The following is a 24,608-nucleotide window of genomic DNA, read 5'->3' as shown; positions in this document are numbered from 1 at the left end:
AGTAATTCACCACCTTTTTACTCTGGTCCGTTCCTTATCAAAGGGAGACACCAATGTAGCACATGATCGTCTTATAGCTCCTTCTCCCAGGATTGCATTGTATTTATGCTCAATGTAATACAGTGTTAGAGGCCCAACTGACAGTTCAAATGAATAATCTTCCCTCTTTCCACAGTGTATTGGATTTATATTGCAAACCTGTCTTTTTAATGCTCACGTAAATATATTAATAAATGCTTTTTAACCCCTTACTGCCATGTGATAATATAAAAATAATTTTAAAAAAATCGCTAAATAAATTAAAAAAAAAAAAAAAATATTCCCTAATAAATTCATTTTTTGGAAATAAAAAAAACAATAAAAGTACACATGTTTGGTATCGCCAAGTCTGCAACGACCTGCCCTATAAAACTGTCCCATTAGTTAACCCCTTTAGCGAACCCCCTTAAAAAATAAAAATAAAAAACGAAGCAAAAAATAATGATTCATTATCATACCGCCGAACAAAAAGTGCAATAATGCGCGATCAAAAAAACGCATATAAATATCCATGGTACTGCTGAAAACGTCATCTTGTCTCGCAAAAAACGAACCATGACACAGCATCATCAGCAAAAAAAATAAAAAAGTTATAGCTCGCAGAATAAAGCGATGCAAAAATAATTATTTTTTATATAAAAATTTTTCATTGCGTAAAAGCGCCAAAACATAAAAAAAGACATAAAGGAGGTATTGCTGTAACCGTACTGACCCGAAGAATAAAGCCACTTTATCAATTTTACCGCAGGCGGAACGGTGTAAACGCACCCCCCAAAAGAAATTCATGAAACGCTGGTTTTTGTTCATTCTGCGTCCCAAAAATCGGAATAAAAAGCGATCAAAAAATGTCACGTGCCCGAAAATGATACCAATAAAAACATCAGCTCGTCCTGCAAAAAATAAGACCTCACATGACTCGGTGGGTCAAAATATGGAAAAATTATAGCTCTCAAAATGTGGTGATGCAAAAACTATTTTTACAATAAAAAGCGTCTTTTAGCGTATGACAGCTGCCAAAAATAAAAACCGCCATAAATAGTAAATGAAATCCCCCGTTATCACCCCCTTAGTTAGGGAAAAATAATAAAATTAAAAGAAAATGTATTTATTTCCATTTTCCCATTAGGGCTAGGGTTAGGGCTAGGGATAGAGCTAGAGTTAGGGCTGAGATTAGGGTTAGGGGTGTGTTGGGGTTAGGGTTGGAGTTATAATTGGGGGGTTTCCACTGTTTGGGCACATCAGGTGCTCTCCAAATGCAACATGGCGTCTGATCTCAATTCCAGCCAATTCTGCGTTGAAAAAGTCAAATGGTGCTCCTTCCCTTCCAAGCTCTGCCATGCACCCAAACAGTGTTTTACCCCCACATATAGGGTATCAGCCTACTCAGGACAAATTGCAAAACAACTTTTGGGGTCCAATTTCTCCTGTTACCCTTATGAAAATAAAAAATTGGGGGCAAAAATATCATGTTTGTGGAAAAAATACGATTCTTTTATTTTCATGCCCAGGCATTATAAACTTCTGTGAAGCCCTTAGGGGTTTAAAGTGCTCACCACGCATCTAGATAAGTTCCTTAGGGGGTCTAGTTTCCAAAATGGTGTCATTTGTGGGGGGTTTCCACTGTTTAGGTACATCAGGGGCTCTCCAAAGGCAACATGACACCCACAGACCATTCCATCAAAGTCTGCATTCCAAAACGTCACTACTTCCCTTCCGAGCCCCGACGTGTGCCCATACAGTAGTTTTCTCCCACAATTGGGGTATCAGGGTACTCAGGACAAATTGGACAACAACTTTTGGGGTCCAATTTCTCCTGGTACCCTTGGGAAAATAAAAAAATTGGGGACTAAATGATCATGTTTGTTGAAAAAATACGATTTCTTTATTTTCACGCCCGGTCGTTATAAACTTCTGTGAAGCACTGGGGAGTTCAAAGTGCGCACCACACATCTAGATAAGTTCCTTAGGGGGTCTAGTTTCCAAAATGAGGTCACTTGTGGGGAGTTTCCACTGTTTAGGTACGTCAGGGGCTTTCCAAATGCGACATGGTGTTCGATCTCAATTCCAGTCAAAAACGTCAAATGGCACTGCTTCCCTTCCGAGCTTTGCAATGCGCCCAAATAGTGGTTTACCCCCACATGTGGGGTATCAGTGTACTCAGGACAAATTGCACAATAACTTTTAGGGTCCTGTTACCCTTGGAAAAATAAGAATTGAGGGTGAAAAGATCATTTTTTTGGAAAAATATGATTTTTTAATTGTACGGCTGTACGTTAAAAACTTCTGTGAAGCCCTTGGGGGTTCAAAGTTCTCACCACACATCTAGATAAGTTCCTTGGGGGGTCTAGTTTCCAAAATGGTGTCATTTGTGGGGGGTTTCCACTGTTGTGGTACATCAGGGGTTTTCCAATCGCGACATGGTGTCTGATCTCAATTCCAGCCAAAAAAGTCAAATGACGCTGCTTCCCTTCTGAGCTCTGCCATGCGCCTAAATAGTCGTTTACACCCACATATGGGGTATCAGCACACTCAGGACAAATTGCACAATAACTTTTAGGGTCTTGTTACCCTTGGAAAAATAAAAATTTGGAGTGAAAAGATCATTTTTCTGGAAAAAATATGATTTTTTTAATTGTACCGCTGTACGTTATAAACTTCTGTGAAGCCCTTGTGGGTTCAAAGTTCTCACCACATATCTAGATAAGTTCCTTGGGGGGTCTAGTTTCCAAAATGGGGTCACTTGTGGGTGGGTTTCCACTGTTTAGGTACATCAGGGGCTCTCCCAACGTGACATGTCGTCCGATCTGAATTCCAGCCAATTTTGCATTGAAAAAGTCAAACAACGCCCCTTCCCTTCTGAGATCTGCCATGCGCCGAAACAGTGGTTCCCCCCACATATCAGGTATCAGCGTACTCAGGACAAATTGCACAATAACTTTTGCAGTCCAATTTCTCCTGTTACCCTTGGTAAAATAAAAAAATTGTACCTGAAGTATTTTTTTTTTTTTAAAAAGTTAATGTTCATTTTTTTTTAAATATTCAAAAAATTCCTGTGACGCACCTGAAGGGTTAATAAACTTCTTGAATGTGGTTTTGAGCACCTTAATGGGTGCAGTTTTTAGAATGGTGTCACTTTTGGGTATTTTCTATCATATAGACCCCTCAAAGTTGCTTCAAATGTGATGTGGTCCATAAAAATAAAATGGTGCAAAAATGAGAAATCGCTGGTCAACTTTTAACCCTTATAACTTCCTCACAAAAAAAAATTTTGGTTCCAAAATTGTGCTGATGTAAAGTAAACATGTGGGAAATGTTACTTATTAAGTTTTTTGTGTGCCGTATCTCTGTGATTTAAGGGCATAAAAATTCAAAGTTGGAAAATTGCGAAATGTTAAAAATTTTCGCCAAATTTCCGTTTTTTTTCACAAATAAACGCAAGTTATTTGAATGAAATTTTACCACTAACATGAAGTACAATATGTCACGAGAAAACAATGTCAGAATCACCTGGATCCATGGAAGCATTTCAGAGTTATTACCTCATGAAGGGACAGTGGTCAGAATTGTAAAAATTGGCCCGGTCATGAACGTGCAAACCACCCTTGGGGGTTAAGGGGTTAAGTGATAACTTCTTAAATGGAATGTTAGTAGGATCAGCCCACCTGAGCTGTCCACATAGGCATGCAGGTCATAGGAGCTGAATAAAATGAAACCTTGATATCTGGAAACCGATGTCTTAATCCAGAGAAATCCACGATTGTTTTATATGTAAATGAGCTGTTAAGGTTTATTGGTGGAACACTGATCTCCATGAGAATCTGCCTCAAGAGCTAATTTTAAATAAAACAAGAAGTTACCAGTGTGAGACTTGTAAAGACTGACACTTTGCTCTCATAATCACACTCAGCTCTGCAGTGATATCAGAGCTACCACAGAGCAACAGAAGTGAAGCTTGTCTCATTACAAACATTTGCAGCAGCACTTATTCTCGTATAGCACTGTCAGCTCTACTGCAGAGCTGTGCCATATTACAATCAACAGAGTACAGCAGAGTTGATTCTTGTCTCATTGCAATCACGTTTACAGCAATGTCAGCTCTGCTGTGCTGCCCTTCCTCCACACTGGCTGCCTGTGAGATGGAAGGTGAAGCCGTATGAGAAGACTGCAGCTGCAAATGTGTTTTTTTTGAGACAAAGTTCATTTTTGCTGTACTGTGTTAGTCTTGATGTCACTGCAGAGCTGTGTGTGATTATGAGTGCAAAGTGTCAGTCATTACATTTCTCACACTGATAAACCCCTATCATTTAACTTAAGCTCTGGATTCTCAGGGAGATCTGTGTCTGACCCATAGATCTTAACAACTCATTTGCATATAAGAAAAATTTGGATTTCTCTGGAAAAAGGCATTAGATCACAGATATCAAGGTATCATTTGTTTTAGTTTCCTATCACCTACATGCCCATGGTTAGGAGTATTGATACTTCTGACAGATTCCCCTTAAGTATACATTAACGGTGATACCTATTTTATTGAACATCTTACTTTTGTGCTGAGATAGGATTACTTATAGTTATAGCCCAAAGTCCAAGGCTGCACCACTGTACAGTTTTCATGTCATTTTCTATTCTGACTCCTGACTGATTAGGTGTTGCCCCATAGAGATACATCTTTATATATAAATATCTGTGGACAAAGTTGTGTTTGATAATTTAATTAATAAATTTACCATCAGAACATCTTGTGAATAAAGCATTAAAGGCTATGGATACCTTTTGCTTGTAAAATATTTTCCTTATGTTAATGGTTAAAATCATATGGAAAAAAAGGTCCTCCAAGAAACTCAGTACAAAAGAGTAAACTTTATTGATTAAAAAATAATACACAAAATATAAGGAGAAAAACGGTAGACCATACAGAAACTGGAAAATAACATAACACTGGGTGGGTAAAAAGAATTTTTCTTTAAATGGACCACATCAGATATTACATATAAAAACATACAAGAATATGAGTAGCACATTCCAGATTACATAAAGTGCTAGTGCAATAGTTAAATAGTAATGAAATTTACACTAAAATAGTTATATAATAAACATTACATATTGAAAGCCGAGCAGAAGTATGGTGTTCCACAAATCTCATAGCATGCTAGTGCACAGTGAATAGTTATATGATTATGCTCACATGGAGTCCTGGGTTCGAATCCCACCAAGGACAACATCTGCTTGGTTTCATGGTTTTCCGTGTTATAACTTTTGGAGCATTGGACTTATGTTAGGCCTCTTTCACACATCAGGTTTTCGCCGTCAGGCGCGATCCGGCGCTTTTGACAAAAACCGGATCCGGCGAAATGCAATGCCGGATCCGGTTTCCCCCCCCCCCATTGACTTGCATTAGAGCCGGATCGAGCCGGATGGCCATGCGTTTCATCCGATTTTCGCCGGATCCGGCAATGTGACGCGATCCGGCGTCTGGAAAAAACGGCTACTGTAACGTTTTTTTGTCTCCGGCGAAAAAGCCGGACACGCCGGATCCGGCGTGTCCGGCTTTTTCATACAATGAAAGCCTATGAGCGCCGCAATGCGCCTGATCCGGCGACAACCGGATCCGGTGGCCGGATCCGGTTTTTTTGGTCTGAGCATGCTCAGTAGTTCTGCCCACAAGACATATATAAAAGCAAGACAGTGGGACCCTCAGCCACACCCAACATGCCACCCAAGCCAAGAACCAGGAGCAGGAGAAGGCAGCAGACATCTGCAGCAGCACCATCAGCACCACCCCAAATGGAGCAGCATGCTGAACAACGGGAGGGGAGTCCAGCAGCAGATGAGAGACGGTAATTATCAAATCCCCCATTCCTCCAAACTAGGGCTATGGAATATCAAGATATTCATTGGCCCTTTGTTTCTCTTTATTCAACAGCCGCCAAAGAGATGCAGCAGCAGCAGCAGCAATGGCGGCAGCAGCAGGAACACCACCCACAGCCATGGAGTCTGGCCATGAGGAAGACAGCACATCTTCTTCTGGGAGCCCTCCCTCGCATCGTCAGCGTTTGACGGTAAGTTTTTATTTCCAAAATCCATCATCTCTGTAATATATGTCTATTCATTGCCTTTTATTTCAAAACAGGAATCACAAGATGAAGAGGAGCTCCCAGAAGAAGAAGGAAGGGGTGGACAGACACTTGGAGTGGGCTCACAATTGGTAAGTTTTTTGCATCAAACGCAGAAACACAACATCACACTACACACAACACATAGAAAACAATGTTCTGCAGACCACACACAGCAAACAAATGCCTACATCCAAAGACATAACATTTTTTGTTTTCTTCTCTAGTCATCCCAATCTGGTGCTCAGCCAAGAGGTCCTCGCAGTGCCTCCCGGGGTCGTCGGCGACAGCAACGCGGCGGTCACCAGCGTGTAAGTATAAATATTTTTGCTTTGTTTTTTTTGCACTTTTTATTTCATTTCTTTTGTGGAGGCTAATTATGTTATTTTTGTCTTTTTCTTTAACAGCCTTCACAGCGTGCTCCCGACTCTGACGGTGAGGATGGAGGGATTGATGTGAACCACCTCATCGATCTCGTCAGAGAAAGGGAGCCGCTCTGGAATATGGCTGACCGCCGCCACGCTGACCTTATCGTTACCCGACGACTCTGGGAGGAAATCTGTTCGCTCCTTGTGGACCGCTGGGAGGACCTCGAAGCTCGGGCCCAGATTAAAGAGCGTAAGTATATACAGTACCGGTTGCTTGATTTAAACCAGTGTTTCCCGAACTCCAGTCCTCGTGGTCCCCACGGATCATGTGTTCAGGATTTCTATTTACTTTGGAAATCCTGAAAACATGACCCCTGGGGACCATGAGGACTGGAGTTTGGGAAACACTGATGTTGTATACTAACCACTTTGTCCTTTCTCGTTTCAGGGGAGAGAATTGTGAAGCGGTGGCGGTCTGTGAGGGATCGTTTCAAGAAGGAGTTCAATAAAGAGATGCGGGCCCCGAGTGGATCTGGAGGACGCAGGAGCAAGTACAAGTACGCACGAGCCCTGTCGTTCCTCCGGGAGACAATGCTCACCAGAAGGTAAATATTACACACCACATGTGACAAAAAAATGTTTAGATGTAACTTTTTTTTTTCAGCCAGGGCCATACCATGTCACTATTTTAATTGTTTTTTTTTCTCTTTATTCCACAGCACGGTGAGCAGCACTCGGGAGCCTGCACGATTGGACCCTTCTGAGGCAATCCCTGAGGAGACCGGCACCGAGGGACACTTCGACCGCCCCGGTACATCTGCACCTTCCCAGCCTTCCCACACATTCGACCCATCTGTCCCATCCACCAGCACAGGAGCATCGTGGCCGCCTACATTACATGAAGCTGCTGGTGAGGAGATCGCTTTCCCTTTACCCCACCCTTCTGCCCCTGCCACCTCTAGTACACCTGCGGGTACTGGGCGGCAGCGGCAGAGGGGTCAGGAAAAGAGTTATGCGCCAGAGTTCTTGCATCTGAATGCATCTTTCCAGAACTGTCTAAAAGTCTTGTCAGAGCAAATCTCCGCAGGCTTTCAGCATATCAACTCCAGCATTCTGGAGGTGAAGACACTTCTGCAAACCATGCATTCAGAAGCAAGATGTTCGCCAAACCACACCTTTTTCAGGTCTGTTGTGGAGCGCATGGCAACACTATCTCCTACCCAGCAGATGCATGTAATGCATTCGTGCTACGGTGCTCTACAGCAGGTTACCACCCAACCTCCACCTCCCACCACTGTAGTTCCTCCACCTGCACCCCCTCCAGCCACTTTCCATCCTCCCCCTCCTATTACATCTGCACCCCCTCCAGCCACTTTCCATCCTCCCCCTCCTATTACATACCAGCAACCTGCCCAGTACCAGCAACCTCCCCAGTACCAGACATCTCCCCACTTCCAGCAACCTGCCCCGTACCAAACTCCTTCCCCGTACCAAACTCCTTCCCCGTACCAAACTCCTTCCCCATACAACTTTCCATCAACATCATCTGCTCCTACAGTCCCTGCCGAACCCTCCACTCCACCGCCCACCACCTCTTCTGCCTCCCACATGTCCACCCATTCTGTAGCTTTTTCCACACCATCACCTCTAACTGTTCCTTCCCCACCACGATCCCAGTCCTCTCTCCACACTCCCATTGTCGAAGTGTCCCGCAGCCCCTCCAGCAGTATTTCCACCCCACACTACACAGATTTATGATGTGTTTTGTAATAAAAATGCCCTGTTGGTTTCAAACCTTTATTAAAAAAGTTTTTTTAACTTTAAAAACAGTTTACAAAAAAAAAATATTTTAAATAAAAGTTAAATTATTGTTTACACTGGTTGTCTGTCATTTCTTTCTGCAGCGAAATATGTTTAAAAAAAAGGTTAAATACAGGGTATTTAAAAGGTAAAAAGGTATTCAAAACCAGGTATATAACTGTGGGTAAATTTTAGCTTTTTCCCACAGTTGTGTTCCTGGTTGTGTTTGAAGCAAAGTATTTCACCTAAAAAGTTGTGTTTATTGTTGGTGATTTCCTAACAATGTACACAACTTTTGTTTAAAGGTGAAATACTTTGCATAAAACACAACCAGGTACACACCTGTGGCCTAAAGCTAAAAATAGAGACCATGACAAGATAGCCAACTTTGGTTGGCAAAGGTATATACTGTTGGTACAGAAGGTACACAAGTTTGGTTAGGGCACAAATCTTTCACACTCTGTCATCCTGCCAGTGTACTCTGCCTTGAGGTGACATAAAGTATAGTGCAAAATTGTCCCTCATTACTGAAACCGTCACAGAACTTCTAGTGGTAATGTCATGGTAATCTTGCAAGGTGGTTTCTTCAGAGGTGTCCTCAATGGAAATGGGTTCCTTGCAGATAACAAAATTGTGGAGTACCACACAAGCTTTGATCACCTCGTCAACAGTTTCTGTCTTGAGGTTGATCGCAGTCAATAGGACCCGCCATTTGGCTGTCAGAATACCAAAGGTACATTCAACAATTCTTCTTGCTCTTGTGAGGCGGTAATTAAAAATGCGTTTTGGTCTTGTCAATCCTCTGCTAGAGTACGGTTTCAAAAGGTGTTCTGACAGCTGGAAGGCTTCATCCCCTACACAGACAAATGGCATAGGTGGACCAGATGTTTGCGGCAGCGGTCTAGGTGGTGGGAACTGGAAGGTGTTTCCATACAGTTTACGCCCCATGGCAGACAGTTTGAAAACTTGAGAGTCATTGGAGCGGCCATAGGCCCCAATATCAACAGCAATAAATTTGTATTCCGCGTCAGCGATGGCCATGAGGACAATTGAAAAATATTTCTTGTAATTGAAATATTCCGATCCCGATCCGGCTGGCTTTACAATGCGAATATGTTTCCCGTCCACAGCGCCCAAGCAGTTGGGAAACTGACATATCTGTTGAAACTTGTCAGCAATTTCAATCCACCTCTCTGTTGTGGGCTCTGGTAAAAACTCTTCAGCTAAGGAGTCCCACAGTGCACGGCATGTGTACTTCACTATTCCAGATATGGTGGAAATCCCGAGTCTGTACTGGAAATGCAGTGACGAAAGGGATTCTCCAGTTGCAAGAAATCTGTGGGGAATTAAAAAACAATCAATTAGTTTTAAATCACAGCATTACATACCAAAACTCAGCTATAACACTTGGAGATACAAACTACCACCAACAAGATTGCAGTGAAAGTGTGCTCTGATGCGAGCACATCCAATAAATGTGGCTTACCTTAAAGTCACCATCAGACGCTCTGCGGGTGAAATAGAGAAGTGGCAATAGGTGTCCGCTTTTCTTATGAGGTGTGCAATGCGCTCCACCAAGTAATCAAAATTCTCCATTTTCATCCGAACATATCCAAAAAATTTATCCGGGTTTCGTCGAAGGTCCATGCAGAGTGTAGAATAGACCCCACGCGTCATTCTCTTGGCAGTGATGGGGTGGATCCACAAACGTCGTCTACGATGCCTGATGCGCTGCTGTCTCGCTCTCTCCTTCTCCAGAACAATCACCCTCAAACGATTCGCCTCCGCTATAAAATCCGCCAAATTCTTCAAAATATTTCCAATCACAACATCCATCTTCGCCAGTAACTTGCTCTTCTCTCCAACCTGCACTTTCTCCTCTACAACCTGTCAAAGAAGTGCTGTAGGAACACGCTATATATAGTTTTCCAGTAGCCAATCCCGTTCGGAAGGCCACAAGGGTCAATTTTAAAAACCGGATCCGGCGTAATCAGTCGAAAAACGGATAGAAAAACGGATGAACCGGATGAGACAGATCCGGTTTTGTCTGTCAAGAACAAGACGGATCCGGCAGAAAACCGGATCCGGCACATCAGGTTTTACAAAACATTTGCCGGATCCGGCGTTCTGGCACGACGCCGGATCGCGCCTGACGCCGAAAACCTGATGTGTGAAAGTAGCCTTATTGGTTACTTTAGTCACTAAAAATTTCAGTCTGCAATCTTCATTCCTCCATTCATTATCAAACCTCCTATATTCAGTTGATTTATTTATTAATTTTACTCATTTATATAGCGCCATTAATGCCACAGCATTTTACAGACATTATTTTGCAACTTAATCCAAGTTTCAGAATTTTTTCTTGTGGAGTGTCCGTACCAGTATTATAGGCTGGATTAGAGATCAATGTGCTTTTAAGGTGCTGATGTTTTCAGGAGCTATGTCATCATAGCCTCTAGCCTGCAATTTCCTCTTTTTGTGATTTTTTTTTTCCCTTTCTATAGCCTGTTTTCTTCTAATTCCTAGATTTAATTTCCACCATTCCACAATCCCACAATCCTTCTCCCTCCCTGCTCCTATCTCTTGCACTGGCAGAATTCTGACTAATAGTTCAGATGGATCTTAATTTTTTAAACATCACTCATCTAAATAAAGAAATTAGTGACACTATCCAGCTGAGAAATGGTAGAACTTTTCAATGAAGATTATTTAGAATGCTGGTTTTGCATTTAGTAAGCAAATGAAAAATTTAAAATATTATATGTAAATGTGTACATTGTCTTTATGCATTGCCCATTTCAATAGGCACTAAAGGACTTTTTTTTCCATTTTCTTCTGGTTTCATATATACTTGTATGCATTTTGTAATCTAAGTATTTCCTCTAATCTTTTGACATACAGTATCCTATCCATCGCCTTTGTCTCAAAGTTATATTTTAAGGCTGTATCTTGCAGAAAATGACTTATCATATAAATCAAGTTTTTGTGTATTATCTAACTATATTTTTAAACATTTTTAGCAACTTTTTTACATATCACAATATACGCTAAAATAAATATACCGTATATACTCGAATATAAGCCGAGATTTTCAGCCAATTTTTTTGGGCTGAAAGTCCCCCCTCTTGGCTTATATTCAAGTCATATACACAAGGGGGTCAGAGGGGGAGGGGGGGCGGGGGTGTCAGGTCATACTTACCTGTCCTGGCGCTGTCTCTTCAGCCCCCAGTTTCTCTGCGATCTCCCTTACTTCCTTCAGAGGTCACGTGGTACCGCTCATTAAAACTCATGAATATGCGCATATTCATGAGTTTTAATGAGCGGTACCACATGACCGCTGAAGGCAGGAAGGGAGATCGCGGAGAAGCTGGGGGCTGAAAGGACAGCAACAGGACGGGTAAGTATAGCGATACTCACCTGTCCTGCATCCATGGCTGCTTGCTGCTGTCTGGCACGTCATCTGTCAGTGACGTTCAGACAGCAGAGGGCGTGGTGACATGGTTAGTGCGTGCCACGCCCCCTGCAGTTTGAACGTCACTGACAGATGATGTGCCAGACAGCAGCAAGCAGCCATGGACGCAGGACAGGTGAGTATCTCAGGTGCCAGCAGTGACACCGGCACCTGGCCCCAGCGACGGAGAGGTGAGTATGTCATTTTTTATTTTTAAATGCAGCAGCGGCAGCACATAGGGCCATAATCTATGGAGCATGTTATGGGGCAGCATTTAGGGGCATAATCTATGGAGCTTCTTATGGGGGAAGCATATGGGGAATAATCTATGGAGCATCTTATGGGGGCAGCATATGGGGGAATAATCTATGGAGCATCTTATGGGGGCAGCATATGGAGCATAATCTATGGAGCATCTTATGGGACAGCATATGGGGGCATAGTTTATGGAGCTTCTTATGGGGGCATAATCTATGGAGCATCTTTTCCATCCTAGGCTTATACTCGAGTCAATAAGTTTTCCCAGTTTTTTGGGGCAAAATTAGGGGGGTCGGCTTATACTCAAGTATATACGGTACACATTGATTCAAAATTACAACATCATAATCAAGGAAACATAGCATAATTTTATAACCTGAAAAGATACGCTATCTATCCAAGCTTTACCTATACACTGCAAATGTTCAAAGCGATTTACATTGGTTACAATGAAGACAGCAGTCCAGTTTTGTCCAGACACATGCCAACATATCCTTAGATATGAACTCCAATGTTTCAGTGATGCATTATATCAGGTTGCTCAGATCCCGCATCTGGGGAGCAATAGATACACTGACTCCTTGATGTAATCCCGCAGAAATAAGTTGCAGGTTTTTAGATGTGACATTTGTGAAGGTTGGCACAACATTGGGGAACTGACCTGAGACAACTCATCACTGAAAAATAGAGCAAAGAACAAGGGAAAACCACTAAGTCTATAACTGGGTATACATAGTTGCAGGAGTAAAGTTAATATTGTAACAGTAGTGAAAACCCCACAGACCAGAATATATTATGTCAAGGGGAAAGTCGGTGAACTAAACATGAGAGAAGGAGCGGAGAAAAAAACGACCAAGAAAGTCCCTATACACAAGATAATGATAATAATAAAATGCTTTATTGAAAAACAGGTGGTAGCAGAGGTAACAAAACAATGATAAAAGTTATCTGCTAAAAATACACATATATATAAAGAGAAAGATAACAGACGCGCACCCAAGATGGTAAACTTTTTTAGAAGGAGGCCTATTTAGGCTATCACAATAGGATAGAAGTTGTCATAAAAAATACTAAATACAATAAAGTGCATAGCCAAAACAAAAATATTATAATTATTGTAGAGAAAAATAAAGTGCAGATACAGTAAGTCAGTGCCTTATACAACAATTGAATCCATATGTTGCATATACATCAATATGGGAAAAAGTGTACGTGAGACAGTGCTCATATAATTATAGGCTACTTGTATTGTAGCACCTAATAGTGAGGGTCATAATAGATTGAAATAAGAAAGACCAGCAGACTTACACTGATAGAAGGGCTCCTTGGTACGAGTGGCGTCCACCCCGATGCGCGTTTCAGCTTGCGCCTTTGTCAGAGGCCTCCTTCTAAAAAAGTTTACCATCTTGGGTGCGCCTCCATTGTCTTTCTCTTTATATATATATATGTGTATTTTTAGAGGATAAGTTTTATCATTGTTTTGTTACCTCTGCTACCACCTGTTTTTAAATAAAGCATTTTGTTATTATCATTACCTTGTGTCTAGGGACTTTCTTGGTCATTTTTTTGTCCCCTCCTTCTCTCATCACTGAAAAAGTGGAGTCGATATATGAAAATATGCTAGCAGCATCTGGGAAGAACTGGAAAATCACCCTGTATTGTGGTGTTTACAGTGGCCAATGGAGCTTTTTTAGAATCTAACTTGTTGTTTCAGGAAACAATATATATACATAGCCACAATGAAAAGACTTTGACCATAGCTATTGAAGCATCTAATGAGCACATGTACATGTAAAGTTTATTGTGAAGAGAGGGAGACAGGAGGAGCTTCCATTGCCTTTTTTGATCCTTGGATCCTTTATCAGCTGTGTAAAGAAGTCTCACCTGTCAGTGTAATCTTGCCTCTGATAAGTACTCTTGATAAAAGCTGTTCCTGAAAGAACAGGATGAGTCAAATGCCCCAGTGGCCAGAATTAAAATTGCAAGATTACTTATTTTGTTTTTGTGTTTAATAAAGATTGTGATATGAAATCTAAAAAATGCCATTTTGAAAAAAATGCATGTACTACAAAAGCCTGATTTTAATGATTTTAAGCATAGGCTATTTTCTGATGATAGCTTCTCTTTCAATGCATCAACAAAAAATAATATGAGATATTTTTTTATAGGGGACATTTGAACTGGCTACAGTTGGATCGAAGAGTACTTGAACATGACTTTCCCAAAAAGTCTGGTCCAGTGGTCTTATACTTTTGTGTCAGGTATGTTCTTGTTTTTAAATGTTACAGAACACTGATAAATGTTAAAATAAAGCCCAAAGTTTATACCTCTCTGTATCTGTTATTCAGTTTCAAGTAGGAGATAAGCAAATATGGCCCAACCAATTGTATGTTGTGATTTTACAACCCATCTTTTACATAGGTGGTCCCTAGGCTTGAACACTTTTGTACAGTCTCCATTCTGAAGAATAATATATCTCATTAGTAGAGTGTTGTCATTAACAATAGAAATGTGATCAAGACAGTCCAAGGCCTTACTGCATTACCATAGTCCCAGGTCAGTTACAAAATCAGTAACTTTAGGGCAACAAGCTATAATGAATTTTAAAGCAAAGGGTTGACCTCCTACTTTTTATTGTTAGCCTGTAATTAAAATAAGCCATCAACATCTCTTCAGCAGAGTAGGACACTTGGAAATCCCCTCGATCAGCTGTTACTGTTGATGCTGCAGCCAGAAGTTCTCAGATGCTGCCAGAACACAGCATCTCCATTATTTTTATTGTGGCCGCAGCTAGGTTCTGCAGTACACCGCCGCGGCCACTATAGTTTTGATGAAACTGCTGTGTATCGGCAGCATCCGGGAACATATGGACGTCACCAATGCCATTAGCAGCTGATCGGTGGAGGTCCCAGGCATCGCACCCCCACCTATCAGATATTGATGTCTTATCCTAAGGATAATCCATCAATAAAAAAAAAAGTGTCCAACTAAGTGACAAGCCGGGTCTAAAGTAATACACACTGATTAGTGGTTACTAGACAAGACACACAACACAAGAAGCAAGATGTACTGTCATCGTCTAGACAAGGGGCATATTAATGGACTTGGTGTATCTTGATTTTTCTAACTTGTAAAGCAATGCATTACTGCTAATGTGTTTCTCAAAATCCTGGGCAACTATTCCTGGCATTCATAAAACATAATACATTTATAATGTACAAAAAATGTTGAAAATAAGCAGATAAGGCCAGTTTCACTTTAGCGTTTACGGCCGCAGCGTCGGGCTGCGCACGGCCACCGCTAAGCCCCGCCCCTGCCACACCTCTGCCGGTAGCTCTGCCTACGGGCGCATGACGCTGCATGCGTCCCCTATCTTTATCACTGAGGACGCAGGCCGTGCACAGTATGAGTTTTGGCGGCGCCTGCGTCCTTTTGACGGTGCGCTAACCAGCGCCAAACGCAACCTGTTGCAATTTGGTTGCGCTCGGCGCACCGTCAAAAGGACGCAGGCGCCGCCAAACGCATACTGCGCACAGCCTGCATCCTCAGTGATAAAGATAGGGGCGCATGACGCTTGCAGCGTCATGCGCCCATAGGCGGAGCTACCAGTGGAGGCGTGGCAGGGGCGGGGCTTAGCTGCGGCCGTGCGCAGCCCGACGCTGCGGCCGTAAACGCTAATGTGAAACCGGCCTAAGTCCTATCGTATTCCTTTCTAAGATGGTTTTATATAATATCCCTGTCCAGTTGCATGTAAAAATAGAATGATAGAAGTAGCAACACATTAACTATGAGATTGACTAGAAGTAGGTCCTATTTAAAGGGTTCATTTCTTTAGATTCTTAAAATAGGAAATACAAAAAAGAAATGAAAAAATGAGATATTATCTTAAATAAGCCCAATCCAACCAAAAATCCCTCTCCCACCCCCAAAAAGTTATAGACAGTTACCTGAAGAGCATTGTTCATAAATCTTGCCTAAACATTTGACCTACATTCAATTTTTATTTGTATTTTACCTTTGTTTTGTTTGTACATTTTACATTATTATATTTATTATGCTAATTTTATAACTTTTTCTATTACATTTAGAAAAATTGTTGCCCCAATCCACAACAATAATTGATTATTGAAGATGGTTATAAGGCTTGGTACAAGTGGTTTCAGATGATTAAGGTTTCAATTCTCATTGTATACAAGCCCTCTTACTATTAATTTGGCCAAATTACCAGTCACTCTCAGACCCTGATGGCAAAATAATGGGATACAATGTTAAAAACTGTGGCCAACGAACTTAATAAGGTGGTGGATGGGTACATAGAAATACTAAGAAAATTGTTAGTGATGTCAGAATACTTCGTAGAAGCCAGGTCTATTATCTTGACATCTGGAGTTTTCGCTCTTAATTAAAAGGTTTGGGAATTCCAAGGGACACATTACAGTTGTGAAATCAGAAATACCATGTGTTGAGTTATGTGTATCTCTTCACTATCCGGATTTGCTCTTATGGGACCTACAAGATGTAATGGTCAACATCAAGGGCTATTGGAAACATTGAGGAAACTAGAATTTTAAGTGATCCCAGTGGGAGAAAAGCTGTGGGCACCTTATTAACCTTATTACATTGAAGGCCCTAACCTTAACATACTGAAAGCTAGCAAAATTCAGCTTACATCTCATGGTTTAGGAAAGCAACTATTAACAAAAAATGTTTCTATATTACATTTATTCCATATCAAAATTAAATACCAACACGTAACGCAATGTACTGCAGTTCTATAATAAGTACGATACATACCTGGTGTTCTCTTATTAACCAAAATCTAGATCATGAAATACTATTGAAAAGAATCGTTAGTTTTCAGTGTCAAAAAACACATTGTAGACATCTTACAATATTACCATAAGGACAGCTATTTAAGAATTTAATGCTGTAGAGTCCATAAGCAGGCCTGGAAACCTCAGACTTGCAAGAAGCGCCTACTAAATTATGCTTTTCCCATAGCAAATCTACTTTTGCAAGAGTTTTTTAACCCCTTTACTCCCAAGGGTGGTTTGCATGTTAATTCCCGGGCCAATTTTTGCAATTCTGACCACTGTCCCTTTATGAGGTAATAACTCTGGAACACTTCCATGGATCCCGGTAATTCTGACTTTGTTTTTTCTTGACATATTGTACTTCATGACAGTGGTAAAATTTCATTCATATAACTTCCGCTTATTTGTGAAAAAATTTGAAATTTGGCGAAAATTTTGAAAATTTCGCAATTTTCCAACTTTGAATTTTTATGCTCTTAAATCACAAAGAAACGGCACACAAAAAACTTAATAAGTAGCATTTCCCACATGTTTACTTTACATCAGCACAATTTGGGAACCAAAATTTTTTTTTTGTTAGGAAGTTATAAGGGTTAAAAGTTGACCAGCGATTTCTCATTTTTACAACACCATTTTATTTTTAGGGACCACATCACATTTGAAGTCACTTTGAGAGGTCTATATGATAGAAAATACCCAAAACTGACATCATTCTAAAAACTGCACCCCTTAAGGTGCTCAAAACCACATTCAAGAAGTTTATTAACCCTTCAGGTGCTTCACAGGAATTTTTTGAATGTTTAAAAAAATGAACATTTAACTTTTTTTCACAAAAAAAATTACTTCAGGTTCAATATTTTTATTTTACCAAGTGTAACCGGAGAAATTGGACTGGAAAAGTTATTGTGCAATTTGTCCTGAGTACGCCGATACCTGATATGTGGGGGGAACCACTATTTGGGCGCGTGGCAGAGCTCGGAAGGGAAGGAGCGCCGTTTGACTTTTTCACTGCAAAATTGGCTGGAATTCAGATTGGAGACCATGCCACATTTGGAGAGCCCCTGATGTGCGTAAACCAGGCCGGTGGAGTCGGAGTCGTGGAGTCGGAGTCGGTGCTCATTTTGGTGGAGTCGGAGTTGGAGTCGGTATAAAATGGACTGACTCCGACTCCTAAAATATATAATAAATTGGGTACAGTAGTTCAATGCAGAATGTGCTGAATATTTTTTCATAGGAATTTGGGAAAGTTATGAAATGTCCTATAAATGACTGTTCTATTCCTGATCTAAGGCTACATTCACACACAGCGTTTTTCCTGCGTTTTTTGAGGATATGTTTTTCAGTTGCAAAAGCAGATCAGCTTTTTAAAAAACCGCATCACCTGAAAGGTTTTTGAGCTCATAGATAATGTTTTCAATAGCAAAAGCAGATTAGAAATCTGCTCTATCTATATATCCATTTATCCATATCTGTCTATCCATATCATATCTGTACCAAAAAGAATGAAAGCCGGAGAGCACACAGACTAACACTCCTTTTTTTTAGCACCAGTCAGGGACACCTCATAGCTGCCCAAAAGGACGCCCAGGACAGGCATTGCTCGTCTTCAGTAACACATCAACATCAATTGATAGTTGGAATAAATAGACTGCATTCATCACATCTTCTTAAGGTGCAGGCTTTATTTTCAAGTGTAGGGGTGTGCAGTATGAGGTTCTGCAGCAGCTGAGGTGTGCAGTATGAAATTCTGCGGAACAGCATGAGGTTCTGCCCCCCCCCCCCAGGTTTGATCCTGGCTACGCCCATAGTGTGAAAGTAGCCTGAGGATCTAGGCTTTGTCTTAGCTGAGATAAGTCATAGTGTGTGTGTATATGTGTATATGTGTATATATATATATATATATATATATATATATATATATACACAGTACAGACCAAAAGTTTGGACACACCTTCTCATTCAAAGAGTTTTCTTTATTTTCATGACTATGAAAATTGTAGATTCACTCTGAAGGCATCAAGACTGTGAATTAACACATGTGGAATTATATAATTAGCAAAAAAGTGTGAAACAACTGAAAATATGTCTTATATTCTAGGTTCTTCAAAGTAGCCACCTTTTGCTTTGATTACTGCTTTGCACACTCTTGGCATTCTCTTGATGAGCTTCAAGAGGTGGTCACCGGAAATGGTCTTCCAACAGTCTTGAAGGAGTTTCCAGAGATGCTTAGCACTTGTTGGCCCTTTTGCCTTCACTCTGCGGTCCAGCTCACCCCAAACCATCTCGATTGGGTTCAGGTCTGATGACTGTGGAGGCCAGGTCATCTGGTGTAGCACCCCATCACTCTCCTTCTTGGTCAAATAGCCCTTACACAGCCTGGAGGTGTGTTTGGGGTCATTGTTCTGTTGAAAAATAAATGATGGTCCTACTAAACACAAACCGGATGGAAAAGCATGCCGCTGCAAGATGCTGTGGTAGCCATGCTGGTTCAGTATGCCTTCAATTTTGAATAAATCCCCAACAGTGTCACCAGCAAAGCACCCCCACACTATCACACCTCCTCCTCCATGCTTCACGGTGGGAACCAGGCACGTAGAGTCCATCCGTTCACCTTTTCTGCGTCGCACAAAGCGATCTGTCACAGGCACTGCTGCAGGCTTCCTCATGCCTGCGCTCTGCGGGCAGTGAGGAAGCTCCCTGCAGGCCCCCGAAGGTCCCCGTCGCCATATTGGATCTGGGGACCTGCAGGGAAGGTGACCTCCGCAGCGGCGCTGCACATTGCGCTGCTGTGGGGGTCGCAGGGAAGCACAGAGGGAGCCCCCTCCCTGCCAATGTTTCCTTTAACCCCCGGTACACCGCGATCATGTTTGATCGCGGTGTGCCAGGGGTTAACGTGTCGGGGGCGGTCCGTGACCGCCCCTGACACATTGTGCTGGGTGTCAGCTGTGATAATCAGCTGACACCCGGCCGATCAGCTGTGCTCCCCCCGTGAGCACAGCTGATCACATTAGACGTACTATTCCGCCCTTGAGACTTAGGTCCCAGGTCACATGGACGGAATAGTACGTCTAATGTAGGAAAGGGGTTAATAACAAGTAGAAAAATTACAGATGTAGCCAAGTTTAACTCCACAAATAGCGCAACCTCTTGATAACTTGTCACAGAAAGGAGAGGATTAATTAATTAATCCGATGAATTGAAGTTGTCACCTATCCAGAGGGTGATTTTCATCCCCATTACAAAATAGAGAGGTAGATTGGAAACTTGACTGCCACTCCATCCACTCCATTCATTCTTCATGGGGCTGCCAAAAAAAGCCAAGCATCATAGAGAATGAATGGCATGACAGTCAAGCATGCGCACTATAAGTCGATTCTAAAGAGAAAAAAATTACCAATTCTGCCAGTCTGTGTGGGTCCTTTCACTCGGATTCTGATTTTTTTCAGTCAAGATGTGGTGCAGAGTGTACATTAATGAGAAAAAAAATGAACTTTTTTGAATTTACCAAATGGCTGCAATGAAACAAAGAGTGAACAATTTAAAGGGGTCTGAAAATTTCCATACCTACTGTATAGATATATAATAATATATATATATACTGTATATAGATAGATCGATATTTCCCATATACAGCATTATGTGTCATAATGAGAAATGTCACAGGGAAAAAGTATTGAACACACTTACTGAAATTTAATTAATGCTTCATACAAAAGCCTTTGGTGGTATTGACCGCTTCAAGACGCCACCTGTATGGAGAAAATAATCACATGCATTGCTCAGGTGTGATTTTGGCCCATTCGTCTACATAAACACTCTTCAAATCCTAAAGATTCCATGGGCTCTTTTTATGAACTCTGAGCTTTAGTTCCTTCCAGTGGCATAACGATTGCGGTCGCTGACACAACCGGGGCCCTCTGACTTCAGCCCCTACTTCAGCTGGATGTGCTTCTTCTGTGTATTTGGGGTATTATGCAGTGCCTTTTGGCCTCTAAACATGGAAACTTCAATAATTTAGAAATTCTTCTGTAACCAATGCCTTCATGTTTTGCAACAATAAGGTTCAAAGGTGTTGAGGCAGCTTACTGGTTTTACCCATCATGAGATGTTATTATTATAAGAATTATACGTTTCCCTTTAAAAGAAGCTCAAAAAGACTGAATATATGCACATCAAGTCATTTTTACATTACAGTGCATACAATATGTTTATCCTTTTTTGCATTTTTTAAGTGCTATTTCAAGTGGAATCCATATGAAAAAAATGTGTGCAACATATCCTCAAAAAATAAAGGAAATTGTACATTCTTGATTCATTTAGTTGCTCTGCTGTTATAAAAGTATACCAGCTTTAACAACAGGCAAAGAGCACTCCTTAAAATCAATACATCGGAAAAATTTCTAGAAAAATATGCCAATAGTGCCCATCGCCGTGGGACTTATCCTGACCAAGTAGTTCTATGACAAATCTTTTAAAAGTAGTATAAGTCTGACGTCATGGGTTTCCTCACATGAAGCTGTTTGCTAAATTTTATAGCTTTTTCAATGCATTGCATTTTTTTGTTTACTAAAAAACTAAACTACAATTAGACAAGATGATATACACATAAGGCTACTGCCAATCAGACATTTCTGATCAGGGTGTGTAGAGGGTCAGTATAAAGATGTTGTGGGAAGTATTCCTGAATCTGTTCAGCGGCTGATTTGTGAAACTACTTTAATATAATGGCAATCATGACATATTGGAGGCCACAGTCAGACAAAAGAGTAATCAGATTAAGTAATGAGATCTTGCGGCTTTTTATTAATTAGTTATTTAATCCCATGCGTAGCGGATGGACATTCAGATATAGAAAGCAGATTTTATACGCAAATCTCTTTAAAACAGGTAGGGAATAAGTCAGATTGGGAGGTCGAGTAAGGACATGAGTAAGTCACGCTTGGCTGTCAGAGGCAATCAGGGGATCTGACAAAACAGAGGAAACTTTCAAGCATTGCTTTATAGCAATACCAGGGCTCTATACAACAGGATGCAGTGATTAGTGCTACTATATTTCATTATAATCAGAGGATGCCAATAAAAGCAGAACACACGAACAAGCAGGAAACAAAACTTCATTCAGAATCCGTTGAGTAAGAGGATCATCAACTTCCATAGGTGAATCCAGGAGATTGTCTTTCACCAAACCCAATATACCAGTAACCTCTGGAGTGCCAGAACATATTATATGAGAGCATAGATGGGAATCTGAGCTGCTGGACCACAATAAAGTCTTGTGACATGTATTATATCTGTAAACCGAAAAGTATAATTGGATAGTTCAAGAACCGTACAGCATATGATTGTCAGTGATAAGTCTGTTAATAAAGCCACCGCACCATGGATCATTTTTACATAATTGTTAGCTTCAAAACTGAATGACGCACCGCAGATCCTGCACATTTTTCCCGCTAGTCAGCACATTGTGCACATCTGAGCATGTGCATTTTAGTGCACTGTCAGGCATCGTTAATGGCTTCAGACAAGAGGATACTTGGTTTTAGTTTTAATTCCCTGGAGTTGACAGCCTTGAAGTCAGGGCTTCATGGCAAAAGCTCTTTATCTTCTGTTAGAATAGTCATTGGTTTTCTCTGTATTTATTGTGTGTGGGTCAGTATCAAATTAGCCAAATGCTTTGGCATTATGTGTTATCAGCTCGCACTGAGCTTTTGACAAAGAGCCTGAATTCTTAATTGTTGAGTCATTGTAAAGCCAAGATTATTTGTCTATCGCACTACGGATTTTATTTTCAACGCATTCATCGCAAATTATCGGATTTGGATATCATAATTGCCGAGGCTAGCAAAGTACGTCAAATGGAAGCGAGCCTCTACGCATGCAGTATGGAAGCACATGTGTCAAATGCTTCTGTATCTGGTCACGCAGATGGTCAAAATTAGGAGCATATCAATTCACAGTTCCCTGGTCCAGCATCTATATCAGCCCAGAAAGCTGCCTCCTACCTGCCGGCAGGCTCTTGACCTCTTGGCGTCGTGCAAGGTCTACAAATCAAAAGAGGTGATGGGGATTTTAGCAGGTAGATGGCGGTTCATAGATTCCTGTTTAGTAGTCACGGACTAATATGTGGCAGCTAGACCATGGTACTAATAGTAATAAAATAATCATATAAAAAGCTGTACTCGAGAAGGCTCATGAAAGTGCAAATATGTTAGATTGCGGGACATAGGAAATGATAAATTGTAATAAATATCAAGTGCTGGTTGGTTTTTAGACAAAATCATACTGTATGTGGTTTTTTTTGCCTCCTTCAGTGACTCCATTGTCATGCAGTACTACGATAATAACAATGCAATATTAATATAGTACAGTGAAATTACAAGGGGACATTCATTGTTGTATATGAATAGGGGATATCAGAAAGGGGTATAAAAATAGAGACAGGCCTTTATAGTCCTCCAAAATCTGTCTTCATTAGCACCAATATGCTCTGGGGGTCTGGTAGTCACTAGAGATCAGTCCTGTCTAATTTAGTAACTGTCTTTATGTTATAAGATATCAATAGGGGCTTACAAAATAGGTCTTATTTGTCTGGTATGATACAACATTTATACACTTCTGAATTCTGATCATTTTTCTGTCATTTAAAATGCAATTAAAAAAGACATTATCTGGAAAAATTATCAAAGATCAGCAAGTTGAGTGATCATATGGCCACAAAGGGATCATTCATCGCCTTATAAGAGTGGAGAGCAGAGAAAGGATTAGACACTGGCCAAAGTTGTAAAAACAAGGTGTGACCTGCATTACTGTCCCCACATCTCTCCGGAGCTTACACGTGTCAGGTGCTTGACCCTTGTGGCTGTACTATATTATCATGCCCTTATTAACATCCTGAGGAATTCTGTGCTTGTTAACCCGCCAACCCGGATCACACCGGAGCTCATCCACATAAAGTAAACTGGAGAGCTGATTAAATAAGTTTGCTGCATGCTTTCCAGAGACTCCCTTCTAAAGGATCGCAGGCAAGTGATTTGCATGTTTGGAACTAAAAAGGAAAAGATCATCAAAAAATGCAGACAAGCAATTATTTTCCCGCAACATCTGTTTCCCCTTGCACATGTCTAATTGCACAGTGTTTGAAGGCTGCCATCGAGAGATTTTGCAGAGTCTGGTTTCTACAATGTAAGCCGAGATCAATAGGATGGAGAAATTGTGAGGCTGGTGCTTTGCCATTGATTACAGTTGCTGCAGATTTTCCTATTTTAAGACCGTTTGATTTTGGGAGGCAGAGAACATCATCAGCAGTAAATGTCACTCTCTATCTGGTGTCAGCACACATTAACACCACCGTTGTGAATATAATAGAGCTGGAAGATGGAAAACTGTCATCGAAGAGATTTTATCTTGAAGAATTTTCCAAGTCTACAACCAGTTCTATATAATGGGCATTTCTTCCATGGGATTGAAAATATGATGATTGGGGTAATAGCTTTATTTATAGATCCGCCTTACTGTTTTTTTAATATAACAGTCCAGAAAGTGAACTTGAAAGAGACATTTCATTGCACAGTATCCTATTCAGACATATTCCCTGAAATCTTGGTCATCCTATGGTTTGGAGGCTTAAAGGCAATCTGTCAGCAGGGTTTTCTTATGTAATCTGAGGGCAGCAAGAGGTAGGGGCTGAGACCCCGATTTCAGCGATATGTCCTTTATTAGGTTGCTGTTTCAGTACAATGAGTCTTATATCAGCAGGAGATTATCA

At 41.0% G+C, this 24,608-nt stretch overlaps 1 protein-coding gene across 3 annotated transcripts in view; it reads left to right on the top strand.

Annotated features, from left to right (window-relative positions):
- The window catches only part of FRMD4A (FERM domain containing 4A), a 598,990-nt gene that overhangs the window by 406,449 nt on the left and 167,933 nt on the right, over positions 1-24,608 (top strand). For all 3 annotated transcript variants that reach the window (XM_073551276.1, XM_073551277.1, XM_073551279.1), the window contains one exon: positions 14,198-14,290. In XM_073551276.1, the coding sequence (XP_073407377.1) occupies positions 14,198-14,290 (93 nt within the window). The remainder of the gene's footprint in view (positions 1-14,197; positions 14,291-24,608) is intronic.

The sequence above is a fragment of the Dendrobates tinctorius genome, unplaced genomic scaffold, assembly GCF_039654945.1.
Source record: "Dendrobates tinctorius isolate UK_male_01 unplaced genomic scaffold, ASM3965494v1 ptg000174l, whole genome shotgun sequence".
NCBI lineage: Eukaryota > Metazoa > Chordata > Amphibia > Anura > Dendrobatidae > Dendrobates > Dendrobates tinctorius.
Note: the sequence above shows the minus strand (reverse complement) of the source record. Positions and strands in the feature narration are given on the sequence as shown.